General features: G+C 40.0%; 1 protein-coding gene across 29 annotated transcripts in view; it reads left to right on the top strand.

The window, feature by feature from the left end:
- Positions 1 to 17,057, top strand: part of NRXN1 (neurexin 1) — a 1,284,195-nt gene extending 1,267,138 nt beyond the window's left edge. For all 29 annotated transcript variants that reach the window (XM_045285734.1, XM_030884348.2, XM_030884347.2 and 26 more), the window contains one exon: positions 15,241 to 17,057. In XM_045285734.1, coding sequence (XP_045141669.1) covers positions 15,241 to 15,548 — 308 coding nt within the window. In that variant the 3' untranslated portion in view covers positions 15,549 to 17,057. The remainder of the gene's footprint in view (positions 1 to 15,240) is intronic.
- Positions 17,058 to 17,793: the final 736 nt, after the last annotated feature.

The following is a 17,793-nucleotide window of genomic DNA, read 5'->3' as shown; positions in this document are numbered from 1 at the left end:
CGCACTAGATTTTTCTCACCTGCACAGTGGCACAAATGATGTTAAATGCTCTGAGCATCCTTCTGATGCAAAAGGAGACAGTGCATAAGAGCACAGAATCTGCATCAGAGAATCGTCTATATTAGCTTTATTAATAGCACTAGTCAAAAGAGCTAAAGAGGAAACCATATAATACATACATAGAGGGGGAAATCTATACCCCAAACAAGAAGAGGAGATGTTACTAATTGCCACTGCGCCATCTGGAGAGTTTTTTCAAGCATGTCTGCATTCCGTCAGCTTACAACTTTTTCTCTGTAACTGCTACGCAGCTCGTGAAACAAGGCCAGTGCTCAGCTGGATAAGTTTAGATTGTGAGGAAGGGCGCACAGCATTTGCTATTCTTATTTTTGAACGGAAAAAAAAAGTTCAGGCCTCAGCTCTACAGAGCTTTTGAGGGCAGGAATGATTAGCTTTTCTTCCTGCTGTTTCAGTCCCCTAGCTCTGCCTCCTGAACATGCAGGACTAGCTGGACAGCACGATCTACCCATGCAGACCCACAAACAGCTCTCCCCACCCCCCACCCCGGTCCATGATGGATGCCTTCTATATTTCCTAATTCTAGGCTTGGCATGCTTCCTTCTAATGGGCTCAGAGGGAAGCTGTCTAATCTTTCACCTCAGCTATTGCACTTTCACCAGAAAGAATGTGCTCTTTTCCCACCAAAAGAAAATTGAGCCAGCACTAGCTTCATGACAGGAATATAAAGATGATCATCCCAAGAGAGCAGACCCAGTGTTAAATCAAGAAAACAGCGCAGTGCCTTGTGACCCGGAATGATTCCTGCTCATCTAGCTCCACTGCAAGAAACTGGTTGAGGGGAGGGGCACCTAGGACCACCCTCGCTCTGTAGTAGAAACGCCATCCTGGATTTTTTCTAGAATGCACCAGGGAATTCCAGAACAGCAAAGGGAGGAGGGAAAAAATAATTGACCTAACAAATTAGCATGAAACCCTAAAGCCTAATTTTAAAAAGAGAGTTATTGCTAAGCCGGGACACCTTCCACAGTAAGTGAATGAATGACCCATCATAGTGGAAACATATAAAGCTGTTCCTTAGAGCTGAGTAAGTCAGGCCAAGTTTGCCCCCAATTACTGAGTACTCCAAGGCAGCTTTGAAAATGATGAGCCATCGAGTCCATGACGTCTCCAAACTTAAAATCTCAATGAAACTGGACAAGAAAGAATGCTAATTCACTCTAAGCCCAGGAACCCCAAAGTCCCGATCCACCGAGCAGATTTCACAGATAACCACAAGCACCACGAGTCAGGATCTGAAACGCACAGCCAGGGACATAAAAGACTGCCATTGATGAAAGGAAAGCCAGGATGGATGACAGCCGCCGGTGCTTCCACCACCACGGAGGGAGCCTTGGTGAGTGGGATGCATAGCACGGACCTAATGCTGGGGAGAGCCGCTTCTTACTGGGCGCCTTTTGTGTGGAAGCCACGAGGAAATGATGAGACCATCCCTGCTCCTGTGTGACACTGTTTTCTTCTGAGAGAACGTCCCCATTTATTGTCCTACCCAATTGGATCCTCACAGTGACCCTGCAAGGTAAACCCTGGGGGCACCCTCATTGTGCCTCTGATGAAGGAATATGTCGAGAGGTCACGAGATTGCTTGAGGTCACTTACCAGGTTCGGAGGACTAGAGCCCAGTATCTTTTTACTGCTCTGCGTTGCCTCTGTAAGAATCTGCGGGACTTAACTTCTTTCTCTGGGGAAGGGCAGGCAGATGGCCGATAGTGAAGTGGAGCAGGGCAGGAAGGAGAGGAACTGGGCAGTGGCTTAGAAATGAGCTCTAAAATATTCGTTGTTTGTCAGAAGAGGATACAAAATGAAACAACAGTTTGTTCCAAAGCCATAAGAAATGAAGGCACATTGAGTGTATAAAACTATAATTATCCGTATATGCCTGGATTTGAATGTGGGTGATGTCATTCATTCGTCTGAAGCCTAAATGTCCTTAACCTTTAGAGGTCCCAGTTTTCCTGTGTGTAAAGTAGTGATAATGCCTATGCCATTGAGATTTTATGAGGAATAAATGAGATACTATGTATAAAGTGCGTAGTATAGAGTCTACCCTGTAAGAACTCAATACTCTTACCATATAATCATTTTTCAGAGAAATAAGCAGTGTTAGAGGTTGCAGTCAGAATCAGCGGTGACTGTCAGTTGACAGAGTCGGTGAACATGTATATGCAAAAGGTAAATCCAGGAAACAATTGGCAAGAAGATGTGGGACGGTTTTAACGATGCAGTATATTTATATATTTAACCCCAAAGAATGATGAACTCCTCTGGAGTTCTGCAAAAGCATGACTTTAACTACACAACTGGGGAGAGGGGACAGGGATTCTAGAAACTGTGATAAGTTTGAAAGGAATGCAGTAGCATTCACACAACACACACACACACACACACACACACACCCCTCCATTATTCTTGCTAAAGTCCCTGTGCTGCTTTTGTCCATGAATCAATTCTCCTCAAATTCCAGATTCCAAACCTAGAGAGGGCTTGGAATGTGTAAGGATAGATTATTCACATTGTATATATGACAAAGGGGAATGCATCTTAAGAGTGACACAGTTTTTTATTTGGGGGAGTACCATCAATGGGCTCCCCAAAAGAGAAGCTATTTTGATGCCCAGGAGCGTGGTTGAGCAGACGTTAGGAGAATAGTAGCTATATTTCAAAATATACATCCCTCACCTTTTATTTCTAAAATGAAATAATACATGTTTATGAGGGAATAAATCAGACTCTCCAGGACACCTAGCTTTGGAATGAATTTTCTCAATTATTGAAGATAGGGCTTTTCTTCTACGTGGCAATTATGGAAAGTTTGACCTGATTGATGAGACTATTTCCCATTCCCTTGTTCTCCCAGTGACAGGATGGAAATGTTCAGTGTACCCTAAAACCTCTGCAGTTACTCCACGGGATTTGGACAACAGAGTCCCAGTGGGCTGCCAGCTCTGGGTGGTGCTATAGGTGTCGGAGAGTGTTGATAGAAATAAGACACTCGGAGGAAGAAAGCCCACGACTGCTGATTTGGTTGACTTCCTTAAGTGGCATGCTACTTAGGGCTAGGGAGAAATAAGCACCAGGGCCATATTTGCTCCACTCCCTCCCTTAAAGGCCGTGGTCCTCTGGCTAATTCGTATATGTTAATGTACATTGATTGTGGAGCCAAGCAAACCAAAATTCTTAACAACAGCAACCTTTTTTCCATTTACTATGCTGTGAGGATTTGAGTTTTATTTACATCGAGTCGTAATCCATACTGAACCGTGCAAGCCTTGATCTTCATTAGCAAGTGCTTCAAGTCGTCCTCATTTACAGCCAACAAGGCTGTACCATCTGCACATTGCAGGTTGTTAATAAGCCTTCCTCCAGTCCTGATGTCACATTCTTTCTGCATATAATCCAGCTTCTTTGATTATTTGCTTATGATACAGATTGAATAAGTATGGTGAGAGGATATAATCCTGTCCTACACCTTTCCTGATTTTAAACTCTTTCTAAACCATGATTTTAAACCTTGTTCTGTTCGCATGACTGCATCTTGGACCATATACATGTTCCTCATGAGCACAATGGAGTGTTCTGGAGTTCACATTCTTCTCAAGGTTATCCATAGTTAGTTAGTTGTGATCCACACCGTCTAATGCCTTGGCTTAGTCAATGAAACACAAGTACCATATATACTCTAGTAGAAGCCAATCCGAATATCAGCTGAGGCACTAATTTTATCACAAAAATGGCATTTGAAAATGTGCTGAAAATCTCGGCTTATACACAAGTATATATGGTAAACATCTTTCTGGTGTTCTTTGCTTTGAGCCAAGATCCATTTGATATCGGCAGTGATATCCCTGGGTGCACATCCTATTCTGAATCCGACCCAAACCACTGGCAGCTCCCAGTCAATATCGAGTTGCAACCATTGTTGGATGATCTTTAGGAAAATTTACTTGCCTGTGCTATCGGGTTATTGTTCTATAATTTGAGCATGCTGGTGGGTCACCTTTCTTTGGAATGGGTACATTATGTGGCTTTCTTCCTGTCAGTTGGCCAAGTAGCTATCTTCCAAATGTCCTTGCATACACAAGGGAGTGCTTCTAATGCTTCACCAGCTTGGTGAAACATTTCAATTAGTATTGCATCCATTTGGGGGAGCCTTGTTTTGGGCTAATGTTTTCTTTGACATCTTCCTTCGGCACCATTGGTTCTTGCTCACATGCTACCTCTTGAAATGGTGAAATACCATTCGTTCTTTTTAGTATAGTGACTGTGAGTATTATGCCCATCTTTTGATACTTCCTGAATTATTTAATGCTTTGCCCATATAATTTTTTAATATTGCAAATCGAGGCTTGAAATTTTCTTGGGTTCTTTCAAATTAAAATATGCTGAGTGTGTACCTCCATTTCAGTTTACTAACTCAAGGTCTTTGCACGTTTTAACTTTTTATTCTAAAGTTGCCCTTTGGAAATTTCTCTACAGCTCTTTGACTTCATCCTTTCATCCATACTTTAGAGACTCTGTGATTAATAGCAAGTTTCAGTGTCTTCTTATATCTACTTTGATCTTTTCATTCTTTCCTGGCTTTTTGATGACCTTTTACTTTCTTCCTGAATTATGTTCTTGATATCATCCCATAGCTCATTATGTTTTTCTGTCTTTAGTGTTCAATCCATCTTATCTGTTCATGAGATGATTTTAATATTTGGTTGGGATAAATTCAAGGTCGTAAGAAATCATATCAAGAAGTCCACACATAAAGTCGCTCTTAGTGTTATTGGAAAAGGTATTTGCCATGAGCAAGTCATTGGTCTTGCAATATTCTATCATGCAGTCGCTAGCTTCATTTCCACCACCAAATCCATATTTTCCAACTACTGTTCCTTCCTCTTTGTTTCCAGCTTTTACATTCCAATCACCAATAATTATGAATGCATCTTGTTGGAATGTTTGGTCAATTTCCAATTGAAGACATTGGTAGAATTCTTCCATTTCTTCCTCAATAGCTTTTGTGGATGGTGCATAAATTTAAATAATAGTTGTAGTAATTCAATTTCCTTGAAGATGATAGATATCATCCTATCACGGACAGCATGGTACTTCATGATTGATTTTGCAATATACTTTTTCACAATGAATGCTGTCCCATTCCTCTTGACTCTGTTATTCCCAACATAACGAATCACATGAGTTTCTGTTTCCAAATGTCCAATACCAGTCTATTGCAGCTCAATAATTCATACGATATTGATCTTGTTTCACTCCATTTCATTTTTAGAGACGTCCATTTTTCCTAGATTCATACTTGGCACATTCCAAGTTCAGATCATTAGCAGCTGTTTGCAGCTCTTTCTCCTTCACGTGCGTTGTGCCCCATCAGCAGATGCAGATCCCGAAGGCTCCACTCCCACAGGGTTTATCCAGATTCACGGTTGACCATGGCCAACTCCACTCCAAAAAATCAGCTTCTCCGCAGTCACATTTCGAGTGCCCTCCAACCCAAGGGGCCCATCTCAGGCTCTATCTCCCACAGTACCCTTCTTCCATTCATTAGGCCTTCGGAATCTGACTTGTAAGCTTGGAGAAAGTAGGACCTAGGATGATATTGAACCAGTTTTATCTCCAACATCTAATATGGTACCTGGAAATTTATTAATTCACAGCAAATATTTATTGACTGTTTTCGATACAACTGTTAACATAATTTTATTTTTCTTACCCCCTCCCCTACTTCCATAAATTAGCCAATGGTAACGATTTGGCAAGAACCTTTCCAATACCTTTTTTGTGTGTGTTCCTGTGATCATATATAAGCATAGGTTTGCATACTATTTCACCTTACAAAAGTGGAGCATACTATATGATTTATGCTTGCTAGACTTCTTTTCCTAATATCTTAGAAACATATCTGCAATGAGCCAAGATGAAAGATGGACCTCTAGAAGTCAGTTGCTCTGTGTAATTGATTGGCATTACTCAGTGTCAAGATTACAAGCTTTTATTTCTATACAAACCAGTTAGAACACAAATGAATGGTGTAGGGTTAGTCTTTGGGCCAGCCTCTTTTAGATCCCTGCCCCCAGTGAGGTGACACAGGAAATCCCTTTCACACACGTAGGATTAATTACTTCAGTATAATTAAGTCGTCTTAGGTAGCCATAGAGACCAAGAAAGTAACTGCAGGTGCAGAAGCTTTCTCTGACAGGCAGACGGCACTGAGAACCAGCGCGAGAGATCCAAGTCCGAGAATTTCTGTCGGAGCGTGCTCTGCCCCCATGCCTTCGCAGCTTGCCTGGGAACCTCCCCGGCAGACCACTGCCCTGGAATATCCACAAAAGATTCGGCTATTTCCATTTTTAAGTTTCCAAAGTATGGCTCGGTTTTAATTTCTTCAACCCTACTCTAATGACTGGATTTCCAAGTTATCATTTTTCTTTTTTTTAAATTATAAACAATATTATATAAAAAATATTATGTACTTATGTACCAATGCATGTAAGTCTGTAAACAATAGTCTCCAAACTAAAGCTCTTTGATTAAATTATCTGTGCATTTTTCAATTCTACTCTGGTAAATTCCCAGCCTCTAATGAATGAAAAATAGCACAGTGAATCCTCATGTAGCCATGGAACAACTTCACTTTGGATATTTTTAGATTTAATAGATGTTAATAGATTATTTCCTAAATGTCACTGAAGAATTCAGAATCCTGTCAGCAAAGTTGCTCGTTCCCTAAGTAGCCGTTTCTAGGGCTAGACATTAAAAGAACTGCCATTGAGTCAGTTCTGACTCTCACACACCCTACTGGACAGGAGCGCACTGCCCCGTGGGCTTCTGAGACCGTAAATGTTTAAAGAAATAGAAAGTCTCATCTTCTCTCGGTACTGGACATTATTGCTGTTTACTTCTTTCTTCAGTTTTCTTTTGCTGGTTAAGAAAAAGCGTTGCTCTTATTTTATTTTGACTTTCTTTCTAGTAAAGTTGAGCATCCGATCCCATGTTTAATTATCCATTTGGATCTGCCCTTCTCTATTAGCCTGTATATCATTGTGTCTATTTTGTTAACCAACTGCTTATTTTCCATATGAAATGATTAGAGCTCATTACATTTCAGAGGTATTAAATCTTGGCCTCTCATATGCCTAGAAAATATCCCCTCCCCTACTCTGTTATTTTTATTTTCACTGTTATACGTATTGGCACTTAAAAATATCTACAGTTCAAATATGCTGATCGTTTAATTTATTACTGCATTCCATGGAGTATAGTTTATTGGCAGATTTCATCTCTACCCTCAGCCCCACCCCACCCCACCCCCAGCCTCTCCTTTAAGCTCACTAGATTCCGGCTTTCATTTGGTTCCTCAAAAGGAAACTCCTTCCTTCTTCAAGATCATTTCATGCGATTTGCTTGATTGTTTTTGTTTTGTTTTGCGCACTTTCCATTCAACTCACCTGGACTCATTGTCCAGATCGGATAATAACTCTCACGAACTTATACTGATCTCTCTGATTCCTCAGTCTAAGTCATGAACCCTCTTTCTACTCTTGCATACTGTAGATAGTTTCCCTCCGTTACACACAGTCTAGGGCTACTTTATGGTAAATCATATTATTCTTTTTGTATATTTCTTTACCTCAATATTGCCTTTCAAGGTCCATGAGCACGGGCCTCTGTGTGTTTCATTACCCCCTGTTCCCCTGGGCTCTAATGCAGTACCAGGTACATGGCATGAGTGAATTTCTCAGATATTATAGCAGAGCAGGCATTTAAGTTAAACCTTTGAGAAATAGGAGTAGGAAGTGCAGGTGATAGGAACAAGGAATTGAGGTAGAACTTTTGGTGGTGCGTGAGATAACAGTGAAATTGTGACTATAACTTCTTTTGAGAAGAGAAGACAAATTCGGATAGGTATCTGTGGGTAGTCCATGGAAGGCCATGAGAAAATTCAACTCCTTGAGACTTCCAATGGTGTCTAGAAAAATCTAACTGGTGCCGTGGCTGTGTAAAAAAGCCCGTGAATTGTGTAGGTGACTAAGCTGTGTACTATATCATTTACGCAATATATGCTAATTAAAGCATAAGCTTCTCTAAATGATATGACCGGGATGTTTTCCCCAGAGATGAAGGAGACTGTGTATGTTCCTCAGCACACTCAAACTCAGTGTCACCGAAGACACACAGGCTGTGATTGTCCATTGCATCTTTTGTTCCATGTGGTGCCCTCTGAAGAAGTGGCCTGCCCTAGTCCATGGGATTCTGTCAGGAAAACCTGGAGAGAATCGATCTGTGCGGAACATCCTTCCCCATGCAATTCCTAAATTCCTTGAAGAAAGCAATGATTCTCCAAATCTCAACTGCAGCCCCTGCACGTTGCTTCAAACATTTGCTTTAGTGGCTTTGAAGACAGTAGAAAAACATGTCAGACCCAGGAGCCATGTAGCGGGCAAAGGCTTATTGATTTACACGTTCTTTCTTAACCTCCAATTCTCTGGGGAAGAGCCAAGCTGTGTCAGACATGCCCGCTTACCTGACCTGCAGGGTTGAACTTCAGAAGGTGCAGGGCATGGGTAGAGTTAGTGGGAGGGGAGGAGGATGGCAGTGGTCTGAACCATCTGCATCCATCACTTTTTGAATTACTATGGCAGGAGTCCAAATTAATACATGTCATAGAAACCATTGCCTACCTGCTTGTTGCACATGTGGCATTTCCATATGAATTCGTGTGATTTCATCAGAGTTGTTTCTTCTGGTAAACACTATATTAAGGCACACAAATGGAAAGGCTTTTTCTTTTTGAGATAAGGGGGGGAACCTGTGTTAATCTCAATTCACAAACACCCCAGGAGTCTACAATTCCAATTTTCTCTTCACAGTATTAATGAAACTGGGTACCGGTAAAGTCAAATCTTCCCCTGCAAGTCTGAAACCATTTTCAAAACTAGCCTTGAATTATAATAACTCCCACATCTTTTAAGACACAGTTCAGAACTCCCATCTAATGAGCTCATTTTAGGAAACTCTTTTTCCTACAGGGTGTGGAAACAGAACTGTAAAATCGATTACTTTTAGTTTAATCTATGATAAAACCAAATAGACTAGTAAAAGATTTTAATGAGAAAAAAATCAATAAATCCATCTTGTGAAGAAGTTCGAAGGGAAGGAGCACTGTAGGGCAGGCTCTCTGATGCTTCAGTTAACAGGATGATATGTGGGTCACTATGAGGTTTTATGATCCCTTGCATATACCTCTCCTGCTCTGACATAGATGGCACACATGACAACCTTTGTTGCCGGTCTGTTATTCTTGATTTTTCCCCCCCTAAAGTTTGGTCATCTTTCTTGCTTGCTCGCTATTTCCTTTAAAGCTCAAAAGCTGAATTGCTTTTAGATCCGTATATAGTGAAAGTCTTGCTTCTCCCTTGATGAGACAGGGTCATGGTTTATGACGTGCCTAGGCACCAACAGTCTATCTGGAAGGAATGAAACCAGCAATAAAAATTGCCTGGAAACTACAATTTCAGCCTGCAAAGCTAACTTTGGAAACAACATAAATATAATAAGATTACAGTGAGCGAACAGCTCATCCAAGTATACTAAATAGGTTCATAAAAGTGACAATTTGAGTGATAAAAAGAGCATCTGACGGTGTAGTTATTGCCGTGGTGAACTCATCAATGGAAATGTAAGGCCCCACTGCTCACCAAACCCTTATTGAATGCCAAAGGAATTAGGAGAGTTAGCATCATTTTTAGCGCAAGACCATAGAAGCATCAATAAAGAACCATTTTAATTTTTAGTAATGAGATTTTATTATTGCTTCCAATCTCAGAAGGTATATCCAAAGGATGGCAGACCTTTTTCTAGAGTGAACTGAAGCCTCTTCAGGAAAAAAAAATGCATCTGTATTACAAAATATATCTGTCAGAATGTTCAGTTATTGTAGAACATCAGTAAGGAATCCTTTTTCAAATTAAGCATAGGCTTTGCATGTCCCACTCGTGTATTGTAAAATTAAAACTAGTCAATTATACAATATCAAATTGGTAAATACATACAGGCTCTGGGGCCAAGCTTAGTGATTATATATGCACCTCATACCCTCCACCTGCTTTTAAAAAGCAATCATCACTCAGTGTTTATTTTTATAAAGCATAAAATATTATTCTGTTAATCATTTTTGAAGTTAAATTCTATAGTAAGGCATGACAACATATAATACAAAGACTATTTTCAGGCGAAACAATCCCATTTTGGCCTTTTTGCTTTTAAGGAATATTTTATACTCTACCGAGATTTGAGAATAGAAACTTGGCAGTAGGTTTTGTTCCTTGACACGCAGGAAAGGAAGTAACAAAATTCCTTCAAGGAGGCTGGAAGGGAAGGACCAGAGACCAGAGGAAGAGCTGAAGAGGGAGTTTCTCTGCTCGCCCCTGGGACTGCATGTGTCCCTGAACCACCTTGTGCGGTGCTCTTTCTTCAGTGGAGCACATTAGCCTCCCTTCAGGGAGTCCTATTCTTTCACACTTGCAATGCCAAGGATTGTTAAAAAAAAAATTAAAAGAACCCACATTAGGACAACTCTTTGACAGCAGTGTGAAATAATTTCTCAGCAAATTGCAAGGTAAGTTAAATGTTTAATGATTTTTGCTTTCTGATTTTTACTGCACAGCAAACATTTACATTTATTATTCTTTTCTATAAGATGGGACACTGTGTAGAAATCGTGGCTTTTAGAAAAATTAATCCAAGACTAGTTCCAAGATGATAGAGATTAAGGATATCTCAGGTGCCAAACTCTTCTAAAGACATTGTACCACTGCATTATCCCTGATATCAACCCCCACTCCTCGCCTTCGTACGTTCCCTTACATCCCAGGGCTCCATTTGTTACAATGGCCACACAGAACTCAGAGCATGCAGGCAAATGACTCACGTACTTGGACGTGCTGGGGAGTCCCACATCCAAAGTTGAGATGTCCATGTGGAAGATCCTCCTTATCCACAATAGTGTGGACGCTCATTAGGTCAGGTGACAGGCTGAAACTCAAGACTTCAGAGCCACTGGTCAGGTAAAAAACAAACAAACCAGATTTGCGATCGAAAAGATGCTACCCATTCCTCGCTCTCCTTTGTTATGGTAGTGAAATCCCACCTGTTCCTTCTGAGAAGGTTCGCCTTCCACCAACAGCATAGCAAACACAATAAACCCTTTTAACAATCGCTTGTGGCTGAATCATGGAATCCAATCAACAGCATGCCTTACCTTCTTACCTGGATCCATCTTCTCACTCTCAACCCCAAAAGCCATTTGATGGGAGTAACAAAGAAGAGCCGTACATAACCTACTATACTGCACACTGGAGTATGTCTCTCGTATCTCTGACATTTGTTTCTCCTGAATGAATCATCTATGGTGAATACATTTGTCAACAGTATCATGTAAAGACATGGTGATAATGGTTCTTAACCCTTAGCGCTCACACTTACCTAAGTAACCATGGTGTCCCCCTTTGCGATGAAGACCATCGGTGCTCCCTCAGAGTTAATAGGATGCTTGCTGACTTTTACTTACATTTGGCCCAAGTGTTTCAGAAGCTTATGGTTCAAAGAATAACCATAGAGCTAGCAAACAGGCTTTCTAATCAATATATTGGCCAAAGTCCACCATACTGGAGATCAACAGACCTGGCCAAGGATTTGGGGAGCATGAGAGGTAAGAGAGAGGCAGAAAAAAAATGATCAATATCCTTTAATATGTATTTCTGATCTAGCTTTTGAAACAAAGTCATAGTCTATTGTGTATCAATACCTGAATGCTAAAGATCCTTAACCTTCAGATTTGAAACAGAAGCAGGAAAAAAACAACCTGATCAATCAAACAGAAGCAGCTGCATGTTCCATACAGACCTGTCACAGTGTTATCCTGGCTACAGAAAATTTAATGCGAACTAGGGGAAAAAACAGGATAAAATATTTCCACATGGATCTAGGTTTTAGGGTGTGTGTGTGTCTTGAAAGGTTTTTTTTGCCCTTCATTAACTGGAATTTAACATTAATTTCTTATTGTCCTATATGCAGAGTTGTTTTGAAAAGATTAAAATATTTGAAGAGATAAACATTGAAATTGTTGGGCAAGCTAGTACATTAGTGAGACAAATTCTCAACTGATACACACATCCATATATATACATATATTCTAAGCATAAAAAAATTAAAACACTGCATTCTGTGAAAACCCTGGAATTTAGTAGCATGAGCTGTATGGTTAAATTGTACCTCCGCTCCCGCTATTCTCTTCTGATAGACACACAGAGTGATATAATTGTATAAATGTGTTTCAAATTAAAGCACTCCATCAGGTGAGGAAAAAATGATTGAAGTAATATTGAAATAAAATTCCTTGTTTCAATTCTCCAGCCTCTGTGATAAAAGAATGTTCTGCAAAATGAGAAGTATCAAGTTATCATTTAGAGAAGCTAGCAGCTGAGCTAATTGGCAGAATTTGGCAACGATGACTGTATTTGAAAGGGAAAGTGCCACCTTTAGTTTGTCAGGTAGTGACAGAGTTCCTGCAGTAGGTTCTATTCTTCTTGAGAGGAAATTAATTTCCTGGACTCAAATACGGTGAATTATAGGCTTTGTCTCCTTCTGCGTTGGCCACAGAAGCAACTCCCAGGCTTTTTATTCAGCGACATTACATGGGCTGGTAAAGCAAGCAGGGACATATTCGGCATGTAAAGGTTTTACCTGCTATGTTCACCAACTCCGGAACATAGCGTATTGCCACTTGGAGATTGGAAGCTCTTCCTTTTAAGTCACTGTTCCTGTTAACAGTTACAGTCTCAGAAACCCATAGGGCGGTTATAGCCTGTCCGAGAGGGTTGCTATGGGTTAGGGTTGACTTGCTGGAATTGAATTGTTTGTAAGCTTTTATGTTGAAAGGAAAGGAACGGCAAGAAAGCCCCCTGCCAGTAAAAGAAACCACAGCACATTTTGGAAATGGAGTTGCAACGTTGTATGGCTAAGTATGTACATAGGTAAAGATACATATATGAGATCTTGCAGAAATATTGAAAGCAATTGTTAAAAAATGGTTTAACTCAACAACTCAACTCACTGCCATCGAGCCAATTATGACTGATAGAATTTGAATTTGCTCGGTGAGTTTTTGAGACTGTAAATCTTTATGGGAGCAGAAAGCCTCGTATTTCTCCCACAAAGCAGTTGGTGGTTTCAAACCACGGGCTGAAGTTAGCAGCCTAACTAATAACCCACTGTGTCATGAGGACTCCTTACAAAATGAGAGTAGTAAAAAAGAAGCACTATAGCAGTCTTCTAAGCTCTTGCGTGTGTGTGTGTGTGTGTGTGTGTGTGTGTGTGTGTGTCTTTAGTTGATATGTGTGCAATTGTGAGGCTATTTAACTTCAGTCTACATAATTCAAAAGAATAAAGTGTTTTGAGAGTAAAATGGTGTGATATTTATAATTTCTCACAGACCATCTTTTTCTGCGGCACAAGAGAGAGGATGGGGATATATGGGAGAAAAGACAATGCATGCAATCCATAAAGAAAAATGAGCTGGAGTCACACATGGGATAGAATTCTCTCTATCCAGTTTCTAGTCTTTTAATAAAAATCAAGCTTAGTAGGGAAAGAGACTCTTAGCCCCTCCTCTCTATTGCCTCCATACGCAGCCTTCTCTCTCAGTTCCAGTACCTGTTCAGCCATGGAGAAGACATTGAGATACCTGTCATGCTTTTCTTGTACTTGAACTACATTGTGACCAAAACCTAGTGAGGCTATTGTTAGTTGAGTCAAGGTAGCCATTTATTGATTGATTATTGTGTATGGGGCCCTTAAGGTTGACTTTAACCAAATCTGGAAAGCAGTTAAAAACCAAGGGGAGGGGATAGAAAGGGGGAACTGATCACAATGAACGACATATAATCCCCTCCCATGGGCATCAACAGCAGAAAAGTGGATGAATGGAGACAGCGGTTGGTGTAAGACATGAAAAAAATAATAATTTATAAATTGTCAAGGGCTCATGAGGGAGGGAGGGTGGGGGAGGGCCGAGAAAATGAGCTGATACCAAAGGCTCAAGTAGAAAGAAAATGTTTTGAAAATGATGATGGCAACATATGTACAAATGTGCTTGGCACAATGGATGGATGGATGAATTTTTAAAGAGCTGTAAGAGCCCCCAATAAAATGATTTATTTAAAAAACAAGAGAAAATATTTTCTTGCTTCTCTCCAAAGGTTAGCTTTTTCTACCATTTTTTTCTACCATTTCTACCAAATAATATACATACATCCTTACATGAACTAATGCCATCTGAAAAGAAATTTTGTTTTAATTTGTCAGTTGTTATTTTATAGATATACCTAAAATTATACTTTAAAATGTAGGAAATTGGGCTTTTCAAAACTCCTAGACGCACGTATGCTTTGTTTCAGTATATCTTTCCATGGATATAAGCAGCACGACCGCTGAGGAATTCAGCTTCCAATGATCCTGACTCTGGAGTCTAGCGCTACCTCTCAGTGTTGCCTGACGACATGAATTTGCTTCTTAAAACGTCAAAGTATTGTATTTTGAAAGCCATAGTGTTAGATAGTAGAGCTGTTCTGATTCCATTTTACTTGATAGGCTTATAGCTTTCCATCCAATAAACCAATATGTCTCTTTAGAGCTAAACTGGGCCTATTCAGGTCAGCACTTAAAAGACCCCGTTAACAAAAGTGTTATGTGAAACAGAAAATATAGTAAACAATCTTTTCCCACATGCTAGATTCACATCTTTGCCACTGAATGGTTTCTAACTCAAATGACCCTTTGCAACAGAGTGAAATCAGCCCATGCGTTTTCTCCATTGCACGCTTTCTAGAGGAGATCGCCAGAGACGTAGCCCAGTGAGACACAGCTGGGCTTCCAGCTCACCATGAGCGCTTAGCTGGTGATCGGTTAGGGCATCTCGGAGTCATAGTCCTTAGTTCTCAGTGACCATGATGCACATGGGTGGTGACACTGATCAGCAGTGTACGCTCACCAAATCAGTAGGTGTTAATCAGTTCGGCACAGAGAGAGAGATGAATTGTCAATGTAGCTCTCTGTCCCGCAAACCCCACAATCACTTTGTGTGTGCTCTTCTCTTTCTTATAGCCAATCCCACCCGAGCAGGCGGAAGAGAGCCATACCCAGGCTCCGCAGAAGTGATTCGGGAATCCAGCAGTACCACAGGGATGGTGGTCGGGATCGTAGCAGCTGCCGCTCTGTGCATCCTCATCCTCCTGTATGCCATGTACAAGTACAGAAACCGAGATGAAGGCTCGTACCACGTGGACGAGAGTCGAAACTACATCAGTAACTCAGCACAGTCCAATGGGGCTGTGGTCAAGGAGAAACAGCCCAGCAGTGCGAAGAGCGCCAACAAAAACAAGAAAAACAAGGATAAAGAGTATTACGTCTGATCCCACGGTTGTAAAAGGACGCTTGTATAAAAATAGTCTTCATTTTATCTGAGACATGATATAAACTTATTTACTTTCCTTTTTATGAAGCACATACAAAAAGAAGACAGGGAATGCAATCAGGAAGGAAAGACTGTTTTTAAAAAATAAAACAAGTATCTCATGCTCTTGTTTCTCAAAAAAAAAAAAAAAAAGAAAGAAAGAAAAAGAAACAAAACAGGGGCCAATAAATTCCCTAACATCCACAGTGTTTTCATTTACTCTGCCTGTCTTTATGTTGCTGGGACACTTCTAAAGACAGTGACGACGGCACGCATTCATAAAGCAAAGGAGTATTCCAGCAAGGCACAACACAACAACAACAACACAACACACCACACACACAAAAAGAAGCTACCTATGATCCTGGATTTAGCCAAAGCGCTAGTGCTTTCCTGAGAAGTCAGTTAGCCCAATTGCCAGAAAAGACTCTGGGATGTTGGGTGACTCCGCTGCAGACCCTTCCGAGTTTGCCGCCTGGCCCTGCTGCAGCACTGCTTGGAACCTGCGTTGTAAACAGAGTGCTGGCTTTTTTGGAAGACTTGTGTAGAACACATTCAGAAAGCCCCTTTCTGGTTGTAAGGGAAAAATAAAAATAAAAATATATAGTACGGAGGCCTTATTTTCAAAAATGTGAAATATAAGGCACATGTTCACACAAATTTAAAAGTTAAAACGAGGGCATAGATGCAATCATTGGGAAATTTTCATGCACGCTTAATATGTTACTACATATGTTTATATAAAATCCATCTCTGTGTGCTTTCTGGACTGTGATAAGTGACGTTTTATAGCCTGTTGTATAGAAAATGCAAACTATATCTCTGCTCTTCAGCCATTTTTGGTAAATTCAATGTTACAAGTGTTGCTAAGTATAGAGAGTTTATGATGACTGGAGCAACAGTTATTTCAGTTTGGGGTTATTATTTTTATTTTTTATTTTTGCCACCATTATAATTGCCATAATTATTTACTTTAAAAGATACAATGTAGTGTTTATTCTAAGGAAGATATGTATGAATGTATATAAAAAGACTCAAATACTTTTTTTCTTACACGTACAGCCTTCATTCTGTTGCAATTAAATTTTAGTATTTGTACGAAAGGTGTGAATTAGAAGGCAAAATATATACATATATCTTATAATATTCTTTTCTCCCCCAAATAGTCATATTTTCCACACACATTTGCCATTTGCTATCACACATATGCACAGCATACACAAACACACACATCCTGATATTGCTAACCTTGGAATTCATTGACTACGATGGGAAATTCAAACATGCATATCGTAGCAAATATTTACTGACAAATTGAAAAGCAGGAAGGAAGATAGTTGTGCCAAGATACGGATGACAAATGAGGTGATTTGCTTCAGTGAGATCTTGTTCCCAGGAAACCCTGAAAAGATTTTTGTCCCTAATGAATTGGAACCTTTTCTTATCAAATAAAATATAACTGGTTATACTGCTGCATGAATATGAATCATTACGTGGGCAGGTTATGGAAACAAGATTGGTTGAGCTAAGAGTACATCTTAACCCTGGCGGCAGTAATGAACAACTTGGGTTTCTAATAAGATGTACATGTTCTTTAAACCTGATGTGCATGGTGAACATGTTTGGAAAGTTAACACCTTCTCAAATAAGAAAGTATTTTCAACAATTTTTAATTCTGTATTACTACCCTTCTGGAAAAAAAAACCCTGTTGATTATTGATCATATTTTTACTCTTCTGGTTTTACATATATACCATTAAATGTAGTGTTAGCTTAACACACATTAAGTAGTAGAATGTTTGGAGTATACACTTGTTTTGCATATCAATTCAAGGATGTTCATAGCAATAAATGGTCAGCATAATAAGGTAATGCACAAAATGCGTTATAGATGGTGAGGCGATGCAGCGGTAAAAACTGGCTGCATTCCTAGGACATTTCCTGAAGGAGATATCTTACAACCTTATATAAAATAGAAGAGGAGAACACATTTACAAATAGCTTTAATCAGCAAAGGCAAAAAAAATTAAAAACATCTTTTGTGATACTTTAGTTGATTTAAAGAACAAAAAACTGAGCATTGCCTTGGGTTTCCTGACATACAGCATCCTAGAGATGCATGTAATTCCTATAAAATATCACTGTCGAGGACGGTCAAGTCATTCCTGTGTATGGAGAGTCTTTAAGGATGTTCATGACCCAGG

This window comes from Echinops telfairi, unplaced genomic scaffold, assembly GCF_000313985.2.
Source record: "Echinops telfairi isolate 266 unplaced genomic scaffold, ASM31398v2 ScPeMD7_7475;HRSCAF=8513, whole genome shotgun sequence".
In the NCBI taxonomy this organism is placed as follows: domain Eukaryota; kingdom Metazoa; phylum Chordata; class Mammalia; order Afrosoricida; family Tenrecidae; genus Echinops; species Echinops telfairi.
The sequence above is the reverse complement of the archived record's forward strand: the minus strand, read 5'-3'. Positions and strand labels throughout refer to the sequence as shown.